This window comes from Protopterus annectens, chromosome 6.part0, assembly GCF_019279795.1.
Source record: "Protopterus annectens isolate FY-2018-M chromosome 6.part0, PAN1.0, whole genome shotgun sequence".
NCBI lineage: Eukaryota > Metazoa > Chordata > Ceratodontiformes > Protopteridae > Protopterus > Protopterus annectens.
In genome coordinates, this window is record NC_056737.1 from 1,103,865,907 (window position 1) to 1,103,884,552 (window position 18,646).

General features: G+C 41.0%; 1 protein-coding gene across 1 annotated transcript in view; it reads right to left on the bottom strand.

Annotated features, from left to right (window-relative positions):
* Window positions 1-18,646, bottom strand: part of TRIP11 (thyroid hormone receptor interactor 11) — a 1,664,886-nt gene that overhangs the window by 181,808 nt on the left and 1,464,432 nt on the right. The window contains exon 17 of the mRNA XM_044073627.1: window positions 12,250-12,331. Coding sequence (XP_043929562.1) covers window positions 12,250-12,331 — 82 coding nt within the window. The remainder of the gene's footprint in view (window positions 1-12,249; window positions 12,332-18,646) is intronic.

The following is an 18,646-nucleotide window of genomic DNA, read 5'->3' on the forward strand; positions in this document are numbered from 1 at the left end:
ATCCAACAAATGGAATGTCCACAGAAGCTCTCTCTAAAAGAATACAGGGCATAAGCAATATGTCCTATGTAGACCGCCTCAAGGACCTATCCCTGTATTCTGTCTCCTACAGACCATTGAGGGGAGATCTATGCCTGGCATACAAGGCATTGTCGGAGCCCACTATGATAAACCTCCTGTACATCCACAAAACAAACAGCACTAGAATTACTCATTCTAAAGACTTAAACTAGCCTGTGATATAAATAGGACCTGCTGGAGAGACAGGTATGTATCCCGGAGACTACTGATTCTCTGGAACAGGCTCTCCATCCATGTGAAGCACAATTCTCAATTCAGTGCCACTCCCCTACATTCTTTGACAGTCATTCTGGGGTGTTGCACGTCTTCACTCATACAATCCACTCACCTCGTTGCTGGATGCTTTCCTTTCTTTATCTGACTTCATTTTACTTAGTAGTCTTGCTCTTTCCTCTAGGTTGGGCTCCTCCTCCTCCTCTTCTCTCATCGTAGGCTGTGTCTGGGGTAGTACAGCTTCAGTGTTTTTTTTTCTCATTCAGAAGTTACTGGAAGTACTCCTTTCATTTGCCTTTGATGTCCTGTGGACTGATGAACAGGTTGTTGCTGGCATCCTCATGAAGGGTATTTGACTATCTTTTTATCTGTCTTTGCTTACAGCCTAGTAGAGTTACTTTGTGCCATCTACTGTGTCACTTTCCAGAAGCTGGTAGAGTGCCTCTGATGCCTTGCTCTTTGCTATTGCAACTGCTTTTTTAGCCTGTTAGCCAACCAGTATTCCTTCTTAGCCTAGTCTGTCTTTTCTATCTCTCACTTTTTCCTGCATTCTCTTCTTTTGATGAATTCTTGGCCTTCTGAATTCCACTCAGATCCTGTGATAGTCTCTTTTGCTGAGTTGTGTCAAGCCATTTGCTAGACCCTCTTCTTCATTATTCCTGTTGCCTCAGACAGTTTACATATCCTGTTCTGTCTGTCTGTCCTTTTCCTCCCTGTCACAATCCTGCTGTGGGGCATAGGCTGATATTATGAATAATGCCCAGTCCTTACACTGGAATCCAAATACCATTAGTCTGTCACTAACTCTGATGATATCCCTGACTGTCTTTTGAAACCCCTTCCTCACCACAATTCCCACGCTATTTTTGGTTTGTCCTCCTCCCAAGTAGTAGACTCTGGATCCCAAGCCAAGTGGCTTTGCTGCACTGCCCTTCTATATTGCCACCTGAATACAGAAGATGTCGAGCTTTTTCCTTACATCATGCCATCCATTTCCAAGCTGTGTCCTCTCAGTGAACCAATCCTTAGTTCACATTTGGCAGGTTGATTGGTTTTGTATCCAGCTTTCACTCAACACAGCAATCCCAGGTAACTCAAGCTGGCTAAATGGACACCGACCAGTCAGCAGCTTACTGACCCAGGGCTGCTGGTTTTATGGCAGGCACACACTGGCCAACAGGGGAACAAAGACCCATCCCACTAGTAACATGGGTCCATGGCATAAGTCAGAATAGGCAGAGTCCTCAATCCACTGCACTGGCAAATACCCAGGCCCATTTTTGGTAACATTAGTCAATGTGACCTAGGCACCTAAAGCTAATTTTTACACTATCAAGTGGCTAGCCTTGACATGGAGCGTAGCAGTCTGTGATTCGTTTCCTGATATGTACAGGATACTACATACCACAGCTGATGCCCAAAGTGGTATGGTCAATACAACTCTTCCCCCAATAAGGACCATCTAAAGTCTGTGCTGCTGCCCACCACTCCATTCTTGGGCAAGTTTGAGATGGAAACACTCTGCATGTTTTGGAAGGTGGAGGAACCCCACAGAGACACAGGGAGAATATGCAAACTCCATACAGGCAATGGCCTGTGGTCACAATCAAACCTTGCACCTTGTGCATGGGAGACAAAGACAGTACAGGTGTGTAAGATCTTACCATAACAGTGTTCCTGCCAAGGATAGCCTAATGTCCAGCCAACATACCAAAGCATTTACACCTTCCAACCATCGTACATCAGATGCATTAACTACATGCACGGCACAAGGTACATATGTGAAGTACAGACTCCTAACCTTCAGAAATGAAGAGTCCCAGAACAACCCCAGAGAACAAATATGTACAGCCAGGAAGGGAATAAGAAGGAGATGAGGACAGAATAGGGACTCCTTGGCCAGAAGTAGGGCAACAGAAAATAATAGAGGGCAGGAGGGAGGGACAGAATACTGCAACAGTGAGAGGTAGGACATCTACTTCATGGTAAAGTCTTACACAACTGTACTACGTCTTTCCAAGTCACTGTTGCAGTTTCCTTTACTCTTGGGAGAGTACAAAAGCTACTGGAAGGTATGAGAGGAGGAAGGCTGAGAAGTGCCCTCCACAAACCCATGAAGGATAGCTCTGGCAAATACTTCCCTGGTCCTGGCAATAACATCCAACTTACAATGTTTGGTAAAACTGTGAACAGAAGACCAAGTAGAAGCTTACAAAATGGCTGCAGTATCCAGACCCTTGGAAAAACAAACTGGTAGAATGAGCACAAACACAAGAGAACAGCTTGCTATGAAAGTAACAAAAAGAAACGGCCTTAGAAATCTAGTAGGAAATGGTTTGCTTAGACACTGCCAAACCCAATATGCTGACATGAATGGAAACAAAAAGTTGCTTAGATTTTTCTGATATGTTTTGTGTTAAGTAATACCTGAGCTGTCTATGTAAATCCAAGGTATGTAGAATCTTCTCATTAGAAGTCTAATGAGATGGGAAAAAAAGGAGGAAAGATGAATGGACTGATTCAAGGACAAATCATTAACCACTTTGGGCATAAAAGAAGAACTGGTACAAAGACATACCCTATACTTGTGTGTGTGTGTGTGGGGGGGGGGGGGCTTCCATGACAACTTGAAGTTCAGAAACTCTTTTGGCAAAAGTAAAAGCCATCAACATCTTCCAATTTTTTTTTTCTTTTAATAACCATGCTGCAGGGAAAAAAGGCAGGCTCAAAAAGGGACTATGTTCAACTTTAGAACAAATTTAAGGTCCCAAGGAGGAAGGATATGCTTTCTTAGAGGTCCAATATGTATGATGCCTTTTAGGAAATGTTTGACTTAAAAACGAGAAGCCAAATGTGGGCACAGTGGCAGACAGGCAGAAATGATTGACTAACTTTAACAGAAGAATATGCCAAACCAGCACTGAGCAATTTACACAAAGAAAGGAATATGGGCTCCCCCACAGAAAAAAAAAAGGGTCCAGGTCATGCTTGAGATACTAAACAGTGGTGGGTTTTCTACCGTCTTGCAAAACCCGAAGCATGTCCTCAGAAAATTGGTGCCTGAAAGTAATCAAAACCATATCACTCAAAGTGTCAGTTGAAGTGTGGACAAGTGAGTGTGAATTAGGGATCCCTTGGCCTGGGTGACCAGATCCATCCAGTGAAGTAATCTGTGATTGTCCTTGGCCAACTAAAAGAAAAGGGGGAACCGGTGATCACTGGGCAAACACGAGTCACCAGCAAGATTTTGGGCGTGCCTCACATGATCTTATGCAAGACCTGGGAAGCAGAAGAGGAAAAGGATAGGCATACAGAAACATCCCCTTTCAAGAAAAAGGCATCGTGTCCACTCTCCTAGCCAAAGGACTCAGCACTCTGAAACAGAACTAGGGTGGCAAGAGATCTACATGAGGAGTGCCCCATCAATGTACAATGTCCAGAAATATCTCCCTGTGAAGCATCCATTTGTGAGAATTTGTCCTGGTCCTTCTCAAAGAATCTGGCACTAGAGTGTGCTGTGAAGGGATGTAAACCATCTGAAGAACCAGGTGACAGCAGACTGCAAAATCCCAAGCATGAAGAACCAGCTTACAAAGGCAAGATTTTGTGCCCTCTTGCTTGCTGAAGTACCACATGACTGTGGTATTGTCTGTAGAGGACCTGGAACTCAAAGGAAGTAAAGGCCTGAAGACCCAGGATTAGAGCCCTCATCTCTTTGATGTTGATATGGTCTGACATATGTTGATGGGACCAAAGACCCTGGGCTTTCAGGTTGGTGGAGAAAGCTCTCCAAACCCGACTGGAAGCATTCGTGTACAGCTCTGAGTAGGGGAAGGAGCCTAAAAAGGTGGACTTGGATTTAGGAAAATCTGCTGAATCCACCAGTGGAGTTCATGAATGAGACAAGGTAAAAAAAAGGGACTAGATATTCCAACGGGTGGTAGTGCTGAAACCAAACAGTCTTGCGATACTACTGAAATTTCTTAATTTGGAGTTTGGCAAAAGAAACCATGGGAATGGTGAATGCCACAACCTCTCCTTCCTGGGAACTAGAAGCATTCTGGAATACAAAGCTGTTCCCTGCTGAGACAAGGGAATAGGATGGATGTTTCCCTGTTCCACCACATCTGTCACAACCAAAGGAAAATGGCAAGAAGGGGACTGAGGAAAGAAAGTACAGTTGTGTACACTTACCATAAATGTAGATGCTCGAGTGTATTCACTGTCGCAGTATACATAAAGTACAGTTGTGTACACGTACCATAAATGTAGATGTTCAAGTGTATTCACTGTCGCAGTATACATAAAGTACAGTTGTGTACACTTACCATAAATGTAGATGCTCGAGTGTATTCACTGTCGCAGTATACATAAAGTACAGTTGTGTACACTTACCATAAATGTAGATGCTCGAGTGTATTCACTGTCTCAGTATACATAAAGTACAGTTGTGTACACGTACCATAAATGTAGATGTTCGAGTGTATTCACTGTCGCAGTATACATAAAGTACAGTTGTGTACACGTACCATGTAGATGTTCGAGTGTATTCACTGTCGCAGTATACATAAAGTACAGTTGTGTACACGTACCATAAATGTAGATGTTCGAGTGTATTCACTGTCGCAGTATACATAAAGTACAGTTGTGTACACATACCATAAATGTAGATGTTCGAGTGTATTCACCGTTGTAGTATACATAAAGTACAGTTGTGTACCTACCATAAATGTAGATGTTCAAGTGTATTCACCGTTGTAGTATACATAAAGTACAGTTGTGTACCTACCATAAATGTAGATGTTCGAGTGTATTCAACGTTGTAGTATACATACAGTACAGTTGTGTACCTACCATAAATGTAGATGTTCGAGTGTATTCACCGTTGTAGTATACATAAAGTACAGTTGTGTACACTTACCATAAATGTAGATGCTCGAGTGTATTCACTGTCGCAGTATACATAAAGTACAGTTGTGTACATGTACCATAAATGTAGATGCTCGAGTGTATTCACTGTCGCAGTATACATAAAGTACAGTTGTGTACACTTACCATAAATGTAGATGCTCGAGCGTATTCACTGTCGTAGTATACATAAAGTACAGTTGTGTACACGTACCATAAATGTAGATGCTCGAGTGTATTCACTGTCGCGGTATACATAAAGTACAGTTGTGTACACGTACCATAAATGCAGATGCTCGAGTGTATTCACTGTCGCAGTATACATAAAGTACAGTTGCGTACACTTACCATAAATGTAGATGCTCGAGTGTATTCACTGTCGCAGTATACATAAAGTACAGTTGTGCACACTTACCATAAATGTAGATGCTCGAGTGTATTCACTGTCGCAGTATACATAAAGTACAGTTGTGTACACTTACCATAAATGTAGATGCTCGAGTGTATTCACTGTCGCAGTATACATAAAGTACAGTTGTGTACACTTACCATAAATGTAGATGCTCCGAGTGTATTCACTGTTGCAGTATACATAAAGTACAGTTGTGTACGCTTACCATAAATGTAGATGCTCGAGTGTGTTCACTGTTGCAGTCATCACATTTGGGTTATCTGCTTGAAGTATCCCTCAGTCGGCCTGATTAACAAAGTCTTGGGTCCTGTGTCAATTGCTGTCTCTTCTTCCATGACGTGAGGGGTATAAAACATGCAGCCAACGCCATTAGCACCCTTTGTACAAAGGCCAGATAATTCAAAAGTATGTCCTGGCTTTCTGCCTGAATTAGACAATCGTCCAGGTATGGATATATTTGAAATACTTCTTTGCCTGCAAAATGCAATGACTGGAGCTAGGCACTTTGTGAATACCTTGGACACAGTAGATAAGCCCTGCTTTGAAGCGTGGGTATCTTCTGCAAGATTCCCTGATTGGGCTGTGCAGGTATGCTTCTTTTAAATCTAGTGTTGCCAACAAGTCATCTTTGTCTAGCATAGGAAGCAACTGGTGAAGAGTCAGCATCTTGAATTTTGGAATCACCAAAAAGGTGTTTAAAGTAGACAAGTCCAGGATAGGACGCCATGAATTGTCTTTTCTGGGTACCAGGAAAAGTCTCGAGTAGAACCCTTGTCCCTTTTCCTCTTCTGGTACCAACTGAACAGCCACTATGCTTAAGAGAGACAGAGTACTTGCTTTTGGGCCTCTGCCCACTGATTTGGGGGGTAGATCTGGCCAACCGTTTGGGGTTGGTAACGTGTGGAAGTGAAATCTGTATCCTTGGAACACTATATTTAAAACCCATTTGTCCTGGGTAATGAGTTCCCAGTTCTTTGCATGAAGAGCAATCTTTCCCACCCCAAAGGGGCAGTCAGTTGAAAAGTGCTTGGAAGTTTCAAAAAGAAGTCACTGAGACAGTTTACCATAGTGGGGAGTTTTATTACACCCAGATTTGGAAGTGGAGGTCCCCCACTGCTTAGTCCTGTGCGTACCCTGGGACTGAAGCCTGGGTGCTCTGCTGGATCTGGGTTTGGACTGAAAAAGTCTGGAAGAGGCAGGAAAGGACCAATTCTTACAAGGCCAATGCCTACTAAATCTTGGAGGTTGTACTTGTAAAAAATCTTTAACAGTTTGCATAGATTTAGCTTTTTCCTCCATCTTTTTAAGAACATTTTCTGCCTTGTTGCCAAACAGGTGGTCCTGATTTAAGGGAGCATCCAGTAATTTAGCTTTAACATGATCAGGCAAAGATTGCTCCTTAAGCCAAGCATGCCTTCTAAACACAGACCCAGTTACAGCAGCCCTGCAAGATGCCTTTAGTGAATCAAAACCACATTGCAAAGTATGTTTTTCAACTTGTTCAGCAGAATGCATTAACTACTGTAAACCCTTATTTTCAGCACAATCAGGAATCATCATCATTTTCTGTTTAAGCAATCCAATAATATGCTGCTGATACTTTAACATATGAAACTGGCAGTTTAAGGCCCTAATGGCCACAGTTGCAGAAGTGTATATCTTCTTACCCCATCTGTCCAGCGCCCTGGAGTCTCTATCAGACGGGGTAGAATTTTTGGCAGTAATAGCTTTAATGCCCTTGGGTCCCTGTGAAATGGTCTCAGGATTCGCAGTAGGATTTTTGAAAAGGAACTTGAGAGTCAGGAACCCTGTAATATCTATCAGTTTTTCTGGGAGCAGGAGGTAAAGAATCAGGGGCTAAGCTAGATCCCGAAAAAGCTTCATCAACAATGTCTAGTACAGGAGGTATGGCTAAAATACAGGCGGTATGGCTAAAAGCATGTGCTGGGGCAGGAATAAGAAATCCCTAAGCCTCTTTTTAGAATCCGAGAAATGCTGACTTTCCCAACGGAAATGCTCCCTGAGAGTATGCAAGGTTTCACCAAAAGAGAAATCCTCTGGGGGGGGGGGGGGGGGGGGGCAGAGGGAATTAAGTCCTCAGCATCAGAATCCTCATAGGTAGATAAGGGTAAATCCTGGTCATCAGAGGAAACAGAAACTTCAGAATCCTGGTCAGAGGTATCAAAAGCAAACTCAATCCTAGGTTTCTTAGAGGGGGAAGGTTGCCTTCCCCTAATTAAAGTAATAAGGTCTTCAGCCATTCTTATCATTTGTTTTTTTAGGCATAGAGGCCTGACCATGCGGTCTGGGCGTCAGTTTTCTAGGCATGGTTCGAGTTTTAGGCCTTGAAGATGAAGATTGCGTCAGTTTAATATGCAAGTCAATAGGCCTGAATACATCCTCAGAAGCCGGTGCCTGCACAGTGGTTCCGGACCCATCCAAGGTAGAGACTTCCGTAGTTGAAGCATTTTGTGGCATACCAGAATCCAAATAGGTCTCAGTAGAGGCCTGCGAATCTGAAGTAGCAGGTATCAAGGGCTACAAAAGCGCCTCACTGAGTACTGGCGAACTGTCGACTGGCTTAGGAGAAGCATCGTCGGCAGCTTTGGACCTAGGCTGCCTGTCTCTGTCTTTATCTTTGCGTTTTTTTGGAATGTCGGTAATCGGATGGCTTACTGAAGAAATATCAGGATAATTGAACAGAGTACCAAAATATTTAGAAGCGAAAATATACAGACAACGGATAGTTCGATGTTTAAATAAGGCACAAAACTGAGAGCGAGGCATGTCATGGTCAGGACCTAGGCAAGGAATACAGTACGAATGAAAATCTTTATAAGGTATTTGCTTTCCACAAGAAATGCAATTATTTACTTTTACTGACATCAGTTTAGAGCAAGAAAAAGTTTTCCCAACGAGGTACATAGCTTTTAGTTGAAGACTGGTTCTGAAACTCGAAAATGAAAATTTCAGGAGTCGGCCGACTGGCACTTGCAAACTGCTTCTGCTTCGGGCACCGCACGGCAAGAAAGACTGATGTAATGGCGTCGGCTGCATGTTTTATACCCCTGACGACCTGACGTCAAGGAGGAAGAGACAGCAACCGACGCAGGACCCTAGACTTTGTTAATCAGGCCAACTGACCGCTACTGCAAGCAGATAACCCAAATGTGATGACTGCAACAGTGAAACACGAAGAACATCTTCCAAAACCATAAAATAACCATGTTGGATGATGGAGAGAACCCAGATATTTATGGTTATCAGTTGCCAAAGAGAAAGGAAAGAACAGGGTTAGCCTGAGGGACAGAGAAATCTGACTGAGGAGGAGGGGAGGCCAGATGTGAGACGCAGGCTGATTTATCAGGAAAAAGTGTTTTGCCCTCTAGAACTCTCAGTATGCTTGTCTGGGAAAATCCACTTAGAAACCCACTAACTCCTAGGAAGCTGTCTAAGCTGTCTATGAGAAAAAGGAAGACTTCAATAGACAGTTCCTCTGGAACCTAGAGACAGGAGAAAAAACAACTTGTTTTAGGTCTTGTTTAACATTGCCTTTGTCCTGCAGGGTTTTAAACAATTCTGCAGCAGCAGCGTCAAAAAGATTCTGGTTGTCTAAGGGAGGATCTAAAAGTTTGGCCTTAGTGGCTTCAGGTAAGGCCTGCAGGAGCAACCAGGAATATCTCCTCATGACAAAACCAGGTGCAGCTGCCCTAGAAGAGGCATCAGCTATGTTTAATAGAATGGCGAGCCACCTGACAGGCAGAAATCATAAGAGAAACAGCAGAAGTCTTACTGTTCAAATCAGGTGTATCAATCAACCTCCCACACAAGCTGGAAGAGAAGAGTCAGAACATATCCAGCCATGTGGGACTGATAATTAATGGCCCTAAAAGCACTTCTTGTACTTTTCCTCATAGCTCTCCATAGCCTGGCTTGTTCTTGTCAGAAGGGAAAGGCTTGGAAGAGGAAAGCAGTTTGGATGGCTTATCTGTGGACATGGAAACAGCAGAATCAGATGATGGACTTTTTATAAGGTTTCGGACGATCATAAGTACTTGTATAAGTCTGTGTGGTTCTTATGGGCCGGAGATTGACAGTCAGGAGCCTGAGAAGCTGTTGTAAATGCATCCAAAAAGGCAGCTAAGACAAGGTATTGCAGAAGGTCTGGTTGAGTCCATCTGCAAGAGTTCATTATATCACTTTTGAACCTCTGAAACCTAGGAACAGTCCCAATTAGTGTTCCATCATACGGACCACTGTGTCCCCAAAAGATAATTCCTCAAAAGGAGAGGCAGGGGGATAAATAATTTTTTCAACAGACCCCAGGGCCAAAGCAGAGTGTACCTGTGAGGACTATACTAAGGATTCTTCACCACAGTCCAAATCTTCATCAGAAGAATCAGAATCCCTATGTCTCTTAGATGGGCTGGATGACCAAGGAGCAGCAGCCGCAGGGACAGAAAAATCCTGTGGGGTTTCAGAGCCGGAAGGGCATCTCTTTATGAGACTCCTTAGCTGAAGTAGGTTTTTTTTGTTTCTTTTATATGGGAACATCTGCCACGACAAAACTTAGAGGTTCAGATTCCTGCCTAGATTCAATGAGGGTATCAGACACCTCTTCCCTGACTAATATTTGGTGAATCCCCTTTGGCTCTTCAGATATAATCAGCTGTGGTTACCTCCCTACATCCATACTAGACGTATGCACAGCCTCAGTGGATGTTTGAGAAGGCAGCTCTGTGTTGGCATCAAAGTGGGTCACTGTAAAGGAAATTGGGGTCAACACAGACTGGTCCTTGACTTCCTCATCTAAACAGAGGGAGACATCTGGTGGAGGCTGAACAGCAGCAGGTTCAGTATGTGTTCTTTTACCTTTTTTCTTTACTAGCAGCTGAACTTCAAGGCAGGTGGATTTGGCCATGATACCTTGGGTCACTACCTTCAGATGCAGGTTTTCCAAATCAATAGAATGGGATGCAGACAGCTACAGTGTCTCTTAGGACAAATGCCTGACAAATAACACATTGAATATGGTCATGTGCAGCACACAGACATAAAACGCACTTCTTGTATTTATCTTTATGGGGCATCTGCCTCCCGCACTCACATTACCCCTTCAAAGATGACATGAAAACCTACAAGGAGGAAAAAAGAAAGGAAGGAACCCCGACAGGGCACTTATCTTTAGAAAGCTTGGTACATGAACCAGTTCTGTGAATGATGTGCATACAGAATTCATGGGTATCAATTGGACTGGAAGCAAAGAAGTTCTGAGGATTAGGCATCCGTGCATCACATATGTACCTTACACCTTGTACGTAAGGACACATGCCTGACAAACAATGCCTAGAAGATGTAAAGCTTTGGTATGTTGGCTGGAAATTAGGCAGTCCTCATCAGGATATCCCAAGAGTAAAAAATACTGCAACAGTGATAAGGAAAGACAACGTACCGTTATGGTCAGGATATCCCAAGAGTAAAGAATACTGCAACAGTGATAAGGAAAGACAACTTACCGTTATGGCAACAGTGTCTGACTCACCAGAAAGGTGACTTCAGTGAAAAAGCTGTCATACCCAAAAAGATTGGAATCTGAATCTATTTAATCAATCAAAGAGAGGGGGTTTAATAACCATTTACAGATAAGTACACAGTGACTCTGTGCCATGTTATCTTTAAAAAAATCTTAAAATTTTACCACACAGGGAAAATATCAGGAATATATGTCAATTAGTATAAACAGAGGGATCTAATCACACATAAAAAAACAATGTGGGAGTAGCAAAAACACGGAAATGACCTGTACAGAGTAGAAAGACTGGCTTTGGAGCAACTTAAAATATACTTGATTGTTATGTAGCTAAACTTAAATGTTAATCATTGGGAGCTGGACAAAATCTCCATGATGGCTCTTTTTAGGACCATGAGTCTAATTCCACCTTTGACCTTTTAACAAAGTCTGTACACACGTAGTTTGGTAGTTTCTCTTGCTTTTGTTTTTTTTCCCTTCCTTATGAAACAACTGAAATTAGCACAAATGAAATAAGACATGTTATGTCTCCCTCTCAGGCATCATGGACAATGAGTATTCCCATCAGAGAGTGAATGAGAACTGCTGTAGGCACACCTGAAAATACACGGTTTGGTGTTAGATTCTGAGTAGGCTGAAGGCTCACAATACCAAAGGGAAGAAAAAGAGAAAAGAAAAAGGCACTGAATTACAATAAAGGTTGGAATACTGAACAGAAATAAATGCACAAAGGTCACATACACACAAATGCAACAGTCTGATCCAAAGTAGTAGCAGAAAAAGTTGCCACTTTTTTGATTAATAGTGTAAGTGTGTCTTGGGGAGGAGGGGTAAAGGATTTGCACAATGAAAAACAGGATTGGGAGGGACAATGCATGATGGGAAAGAAGGGGAATAAGGCAATGTGTGAAGATTTAATCAGTCAAATGGTCAATGTCTATGCCATACAATCTTGATGACTGTTGCAGAACATCTGGTTCTTCTCATTGTAACTGTATTTGTTTCTATCTGTGCCTATGGCCTGGTTGAAACAGGAAAGGTTTTGTGGTCCAGCACACTTACCAGTTAAATAATAAAGTAAATAAAAATGACCAAAGCTACTTACTTGTCCACTTTCCCTTCAGTGCTGTTCAAAAGATTCATGAGTTTATTCTGAGCATCATCCAGCATTTCTTGTCTGAGATGAACTGAAAATGAAACAGAAGCACAGCAGAGTAGAGCACAACAAACTCAGACAAGCACAGAAAACATAGTCATGCAGTATTATTTATTTGGAACTTGCTCTAGTATTAATGAATATTACTGTTGTACGTAAAAACTCCTTTTGCACTGCTGTTTTGGATGTCATTTATGTGATGTTGGTATCAGACTGTATTTTGAATTTCTGTTCAGGCCATAGGATGAACCTACTTGGTTAAATAAAATAGTGTTATATCAATTCAACCAAGGAAGGCAGAGCTTAACCATTATTTAAGGCAGAGGTTTTATCTGCATTGCAATCACAAATGCAAATAAATGCAACTTAACCTTTAGGAGAATAGTTAATAATAGATATTACCTGGTTACACAAAAACAAAGGAGAAAAATAAAGATGTCCCTAAGGTGAGTTGAATGGGCTGGAGGCCCCTAGGCACAGGCTGTTAGGGGGCACAACTGCACTGCAGAAGTCAAGGAGCAGTCTTGGTATGCATTTACGCAGTCATGACTGCGACTTCAGCTAGTTAATGTCAGTCAGTGGTGCGGTTGCTACTAAGGGGAACAATGACTAGTCCCCGCAAAGGCTGAAGACAGTATCAGTTATCATTTTAGGCAGCTGCAGGTAACTTTGGTAAATGCGAACGTGCTCTACAGTACTTTGCTATATACCTAACCAGCACAACTTTTATGGTCAAACACATGGAAATATGGTATTTTATCAGCATGAGTACCACAAGGCTCAACCATGGGACCAGTACTTTACTCCATATTCATTAACAGCCTAACATTTGACCTCCCAAGCCCTGAAAGGGGCCCTTTATACAGATGACCTCATCATACTTCAGTATGGAATGTCACCTTACATGTTACAAGAAAAGCTACAATAAAGCCTTCATTTCACCATGAAAATGTCTGACTGACACGTAGCTTGTATTAAACAGTTATAAAAAAAACAGAAAAAAAATACTAAATTATGTGAGCACACATCAAAAACTGAAATCCACCCCATGTTTAACATTACTGACCCCACTGTACAGAACTACTGAACAGTTACAGAATAAAGGTACCTTGGTATAACTTCTGACTAACAACTTACCTTTACTGCATTATGTGCAACATATCACAAAAACAGCAATCCAACAACTAACACTAGATTATAAATACTGTAACCCATTTCCATTACAAACTGGGAAAGTCCCTGTACTGCAAACGATAATCCTCAAATAAAATATTGCCCACCCTTATTTGCAATGAACTCTTCCTGGATCACTCAATCTACAAATGACAGTACACAAGATCTGGTTGTGTAAGAACTTGCCATAACAGTAAATGACCTAATTATCACTGCTGTAGTATTAACTGATGGGATAACCTGCCATGGACAGCCATACATCCACCCAGCATACCAAAGCCTGGGCACCCTCCCCTCACACCATATTTAGGTGGTTCCTGCATTCCCCAGGCAAGCTCTAACTTCTGTTTTTTATATATATATATATATATATATATATATATATATATTGGTCTCGCCACTAGCCTAACTTTGTGTACATAGCCTGCAACTTAGCTACCTACTCACAATCCATTATCTAACCTACTGACAGTCCAACATGCTCTCCACCTCACACTCTCTCCCAGCCTAAGCTGTCTATTGTGCATGGAGGCAAAAATATCTATCTATGGAGTACCCCAGTACTGGCAATATCCAAAAGACCTCTCTGTTTAGCATCTGTTTGTAAGGGTCTGTTCTGGAGATGCTCAAAAGATCTGCTACCATGCTCCTTCTGGAAGGTATGTACAGAGCCTAGAGAAAGATTTTGTGTTAAGTGGTTACCTCCCAAGCAATCAAAGCTAACTTGCAGAGGCAGCAAGACTTGATGCTCTCTACTTGTTGATGTACCACATAAAACTGTCATGAAAGATCCGGAGGTAATGTCGGGATTAAAGGTCTGAAAGAAGAGCCTTCATCTTCCTTGTATGTGGCCCTTTCTTTCTTTTAGAGACCATACCAATTGGATTCTGATGGCCTTGGAACAGGCTCACTATGCCAGATCTGAGGTAGCTTTGAACAAATCCTGGCAAGGTGAAGGAACCAGATAGGGCACTCCTAGGTTGAGTGAAATCTGACTGATCTACCATAAATGTTCCTTGTTGATGAAGGTCAAGAGAGGAATTGGTTAGGTTAATGGATGGTAATGTGGATTCCTGACAGACTTCAGATGCCACTGAATCTTCCTTTTATGGAGTATGGTACATGTTATCACAGGAATTGATGCCATGTATCCTAAAGGCTATGAGAATCTCTTTTGCAGAGATCATATCCAAGAGAAAAAACTTTTGAAAGTAATCTACTCTACTAGGAAAGGAACCTGGTCTTCTGGAAGTACAGTTGTCATTGACAGTATGTTGTGCCTGAATCCTAGGGAAATCTGATCCTGATATGGAATAAAGCAAAACTTCTTTAGGTTGACAGTGATCCCCAGATTGCTCAAACGGTCCATAGCAAAACTTTCAAGATGGCTGCACCCCGAGTAACAGACTAATTTCAGCTTTTCCAGTGTGAAAACACAAACTCAGAATGTGTCGGTGTCTTTTAGGATAAATTTCAGTTACTGACTAGTAATTGCATTGCCTGGATGCCAACAAAGAAGAAATTTAGAGAACCTGAGACAAAATCAACCACAAAAGGTGAGGAGAAAACACTGGCTGGGAAGAATCCTGCAGCTATGGAGGAAAAAGCAGCTCAGTCTCCAGCTTTGGTGCAAGACATGACTTCCAGTAATCTAGAAGAAAAAAACAATGTGCTCAGAGCTGATAAAAACAAAAAAATGAAGGAGTATATCACATTAAATAACAAAAGGCTGGAAAAAATGGAAGAAGCTTTAAATAGATATTCAGATGAGCTGACAAAACTGCAAAAGTCAAAGGTCAAAAATGAATAGGCTAGTGAGTATAAGACAGTTCAAGAAGAGATGTTTCAAAAAATGGTAGCATTAGAGGCCAGAGCATAGGGAAAAATTGAACTTTGTACCAGACAAATTGAAAGGAATAGACTGTATCAACTGGACTGTTATTCCACAGCAGAACTTGTTAATTGAAAGGGCACATTTTGTGTGGGATCTGCACATGGCCATGAAACAGCAGCAAAAACCTCTAACAGTAAATATGAAATCCTACCAGCAAAAAGAACTGATTGTGATAAAAGTGTGGCAGAAGGACAAAGTATTAGAAGTTGGAGACGGAGCGTTTGTAGAAAATGATTAGTCACTGTACACCAGGCAGAAGAAGAGTAAATTTATTCCAGTAATCAGAGAATGTCGAAAAGCAGGTGTGAGATTCAAGCTGCTGTATCCAGCTATCTACAGAATATTTTTCCCCGGAGGGTCAAATTCACTTTTTGATGCAGAACATTAAGGAGGAAATACAAGTCTGTCCAACAAAAAGTGAGTTATCAAACAGAAAAGGATCCTGCTTCTTATTCTTCTGATAATGAAGGTCAAAGAGAGACTATGCCAGTGAAACCTTTATCAATGTTCCATAGGTAAATGCTTCAAACAGAAAAAAGCACAGGAGTTGATGAAAAGAACCAGAAGTACGTTAGAAATGAACCAGAGATTAAAGTTGTGAGACTGAGATAAACAGGAAGAAAACCATCAACTCAGAAATGAATGAAACAAATGTGGGATTACAAAGCATCAATCACATTTGTGAAATATGTTGGAAAAAGAAAACATGGAAATATTTGACTTTTTTTTTTACTTTGTTAAACTTGTAGGGGACTCCAAAGCATATGTCCTATTTCATGTCATTAATGTTTGGAAGAATATTAAGGAGAGGGAAAGAGGAAGGAAATAGGTAACTATAAGTAAAACATTTTTTCTTCACAGCATTTTTATAAAACATGACATATACTACATGCTACACAGTAAAAACCTTTTAGGTTATTTTTGTGTGCAGTAAGGATACTAAAATAAACAGGTGCCTTTTTTCTTCATAATTCTTACTTGTTGTTCAGGTTTCAGAAATGTAGGTGCTGCAATGTAAAAATAGAAGAAAGTCTGGACAAAAGAGCATGAAATAAGTAAATTGATATGCTTTTTATTTTAAACTTTTGCATATGGAAATGACTGGATGAAAGCCCTTGGCTTGACCTAACATGTTTTAAGCAGAAGCAAGAAAATAAAAGAACACCGAATGCAATGAAAGATTTCCTTTAGCAAATAAGTGTTCATAGTGCAACATGAGAAGCTTGTTGAATCACAGTTCAAAAGCAGATCCCTTATGCTGACCGTCTAAAGAAACTCCAGCTATACTTGTCGCATATCACCTACTCAGAGGCAATCTCTGCTTAACATACAAGGCCATGTCAAACCCAGCTGCTGGACATGCTACACAAAGAAATTCCAATCCCTCATAGCCATACGCACCAGAGATCTAAACCTGGTCATCACAATGAACAAAACATGCTGGAGGGATAGGTTCCTGTCTCAGAGACTCCCCATACTCTGGAATAGACTGCCCATACATATCAAGCAGAGCTCCTCTTTGGCCATCTTCAAAAGGAACCTTGACGACTGGATGGGAGATAAGAAATTCACCACGTCAGTCATCCTGCTAGACAGGGGACCAGGGAAATAAATTTCCTGGGAAGAAATAGCCGGGGAACTGTTATGGCTAGGCTTGTATAGGCCCTAGGGCTGATAGCCTAGTACCAACCTATGAACCTGAAGACATCTATCTGTCTGGTTCTTATGCTTTTATGGAAATCAGATAAAGGCAATAAAAATTTTTCTTCCAATGGCTTAATGATTGTGTTTTATGAAATCTTTCAAACTGTTTTCTACATCTGGAAGAGGAATAAAGATAAAACAAAAACAGACAGAACTTAACATAAGCAGAACAGGCTGTATCATGTGTGTTAGCATGGATAACATTCATTATTGGGCAATTTAAGTATAGCTGCCAGTTTGGGTCAACTGCTCCTATTAGGAAGGTTAAACTTCATTATTTGAATAATGCATACAGTTTTGTGTGTTTGCATTAAGTTAACAGATTATGGTGATATTCTGGGGGTGTGTATGTTTTATTTCTTTGAGGATTATCATTAAAACAAGGTCTTGTAAAATGTGACATAGGTTCAAATAGATACAACTAGAAACAACTGAAAAAAAGATCAATCTGCCAAACATAAGTGCCTGCATGTAATACAAAATCTGGAACTAGACATTTAAAAAAAGCTGTTATACATAACAGGTGAGGAATAACAATGTCTTATCATAATGGTAACACTTTCCATATTATCCCTGAATGTGAATGGTCTCACAGGTATATACAAAAAAAAGAGAGAGTAGTGAACTATATTAACAAAAGTAGACTGCAAATAGCTATGTTACAGGAGACACATTTGAAAAGAACTGAACATTTGAACTTAAGAAATATTTCAGGATGGTTATTCAGTGGAATATCTGGGACAATGGAAAAGGGGAGTACTTATATTAATTGCTAGAAAAGCCCCAGTAGTGATAACAGAAAAAGACCATATTAGTAGAGCTGTAGTTTCACCGAACTACTGGCAAGGGAGGAGGAGGATTATGCTGGCATGTACTTATACTCCACCTAAAACTGCCACAATGGAGCTTAAGAAAATTCTGGGGTAAATAATCAGTTTTCAGCAAGGAATACTACTTATAGGTGGGTCTGAAATTTGATTTTCAACAGTGAAGATATATCAGTGAGGTTAGATGGGAAAATATAAAAATAGCTAGATTTTTGAAGAAAGTTATGTAATTATTTGGCATGAAGATGTGAATTCAGTAGTAGGAATTTGGAGAGAATTTACATATTTCCCATGGTACAAAAACTGGGCTAGGCAAGACATTAATTATACTTCACAGGAAAATGTGCATTTAAACATTTGATACATACCCAATAACTATTTCGGATCACAAGTCAAAAACTGAAATAAAAAAGCAGGGTACTGAAATAAGAGAGACACTGAGGCTTCCCACCTATCTGTGAAAAAGAGAGGAATTTAAGGAATGGGTAGTGGAAATTATTCAGGAATTATGAGGGAAGATAGAAATATCTTCAGAAAATATAGATAGGGAGTGGGATAAAATGAAAGTGGAGTTTAAAAAAGGGTAGAAATAAAAGAAAAAAGAGATGGTTAAGCAACAAGCATTATTTAGAGGGACTGACAAAGGTTGAAGTATTGCAGACTAGGGGGAATCTCACATAACAACATGAGCAACTGAAAGGTGCTAAACAGAAAATAAGGAACAACTTCAATAATCGTTGAGAATCTG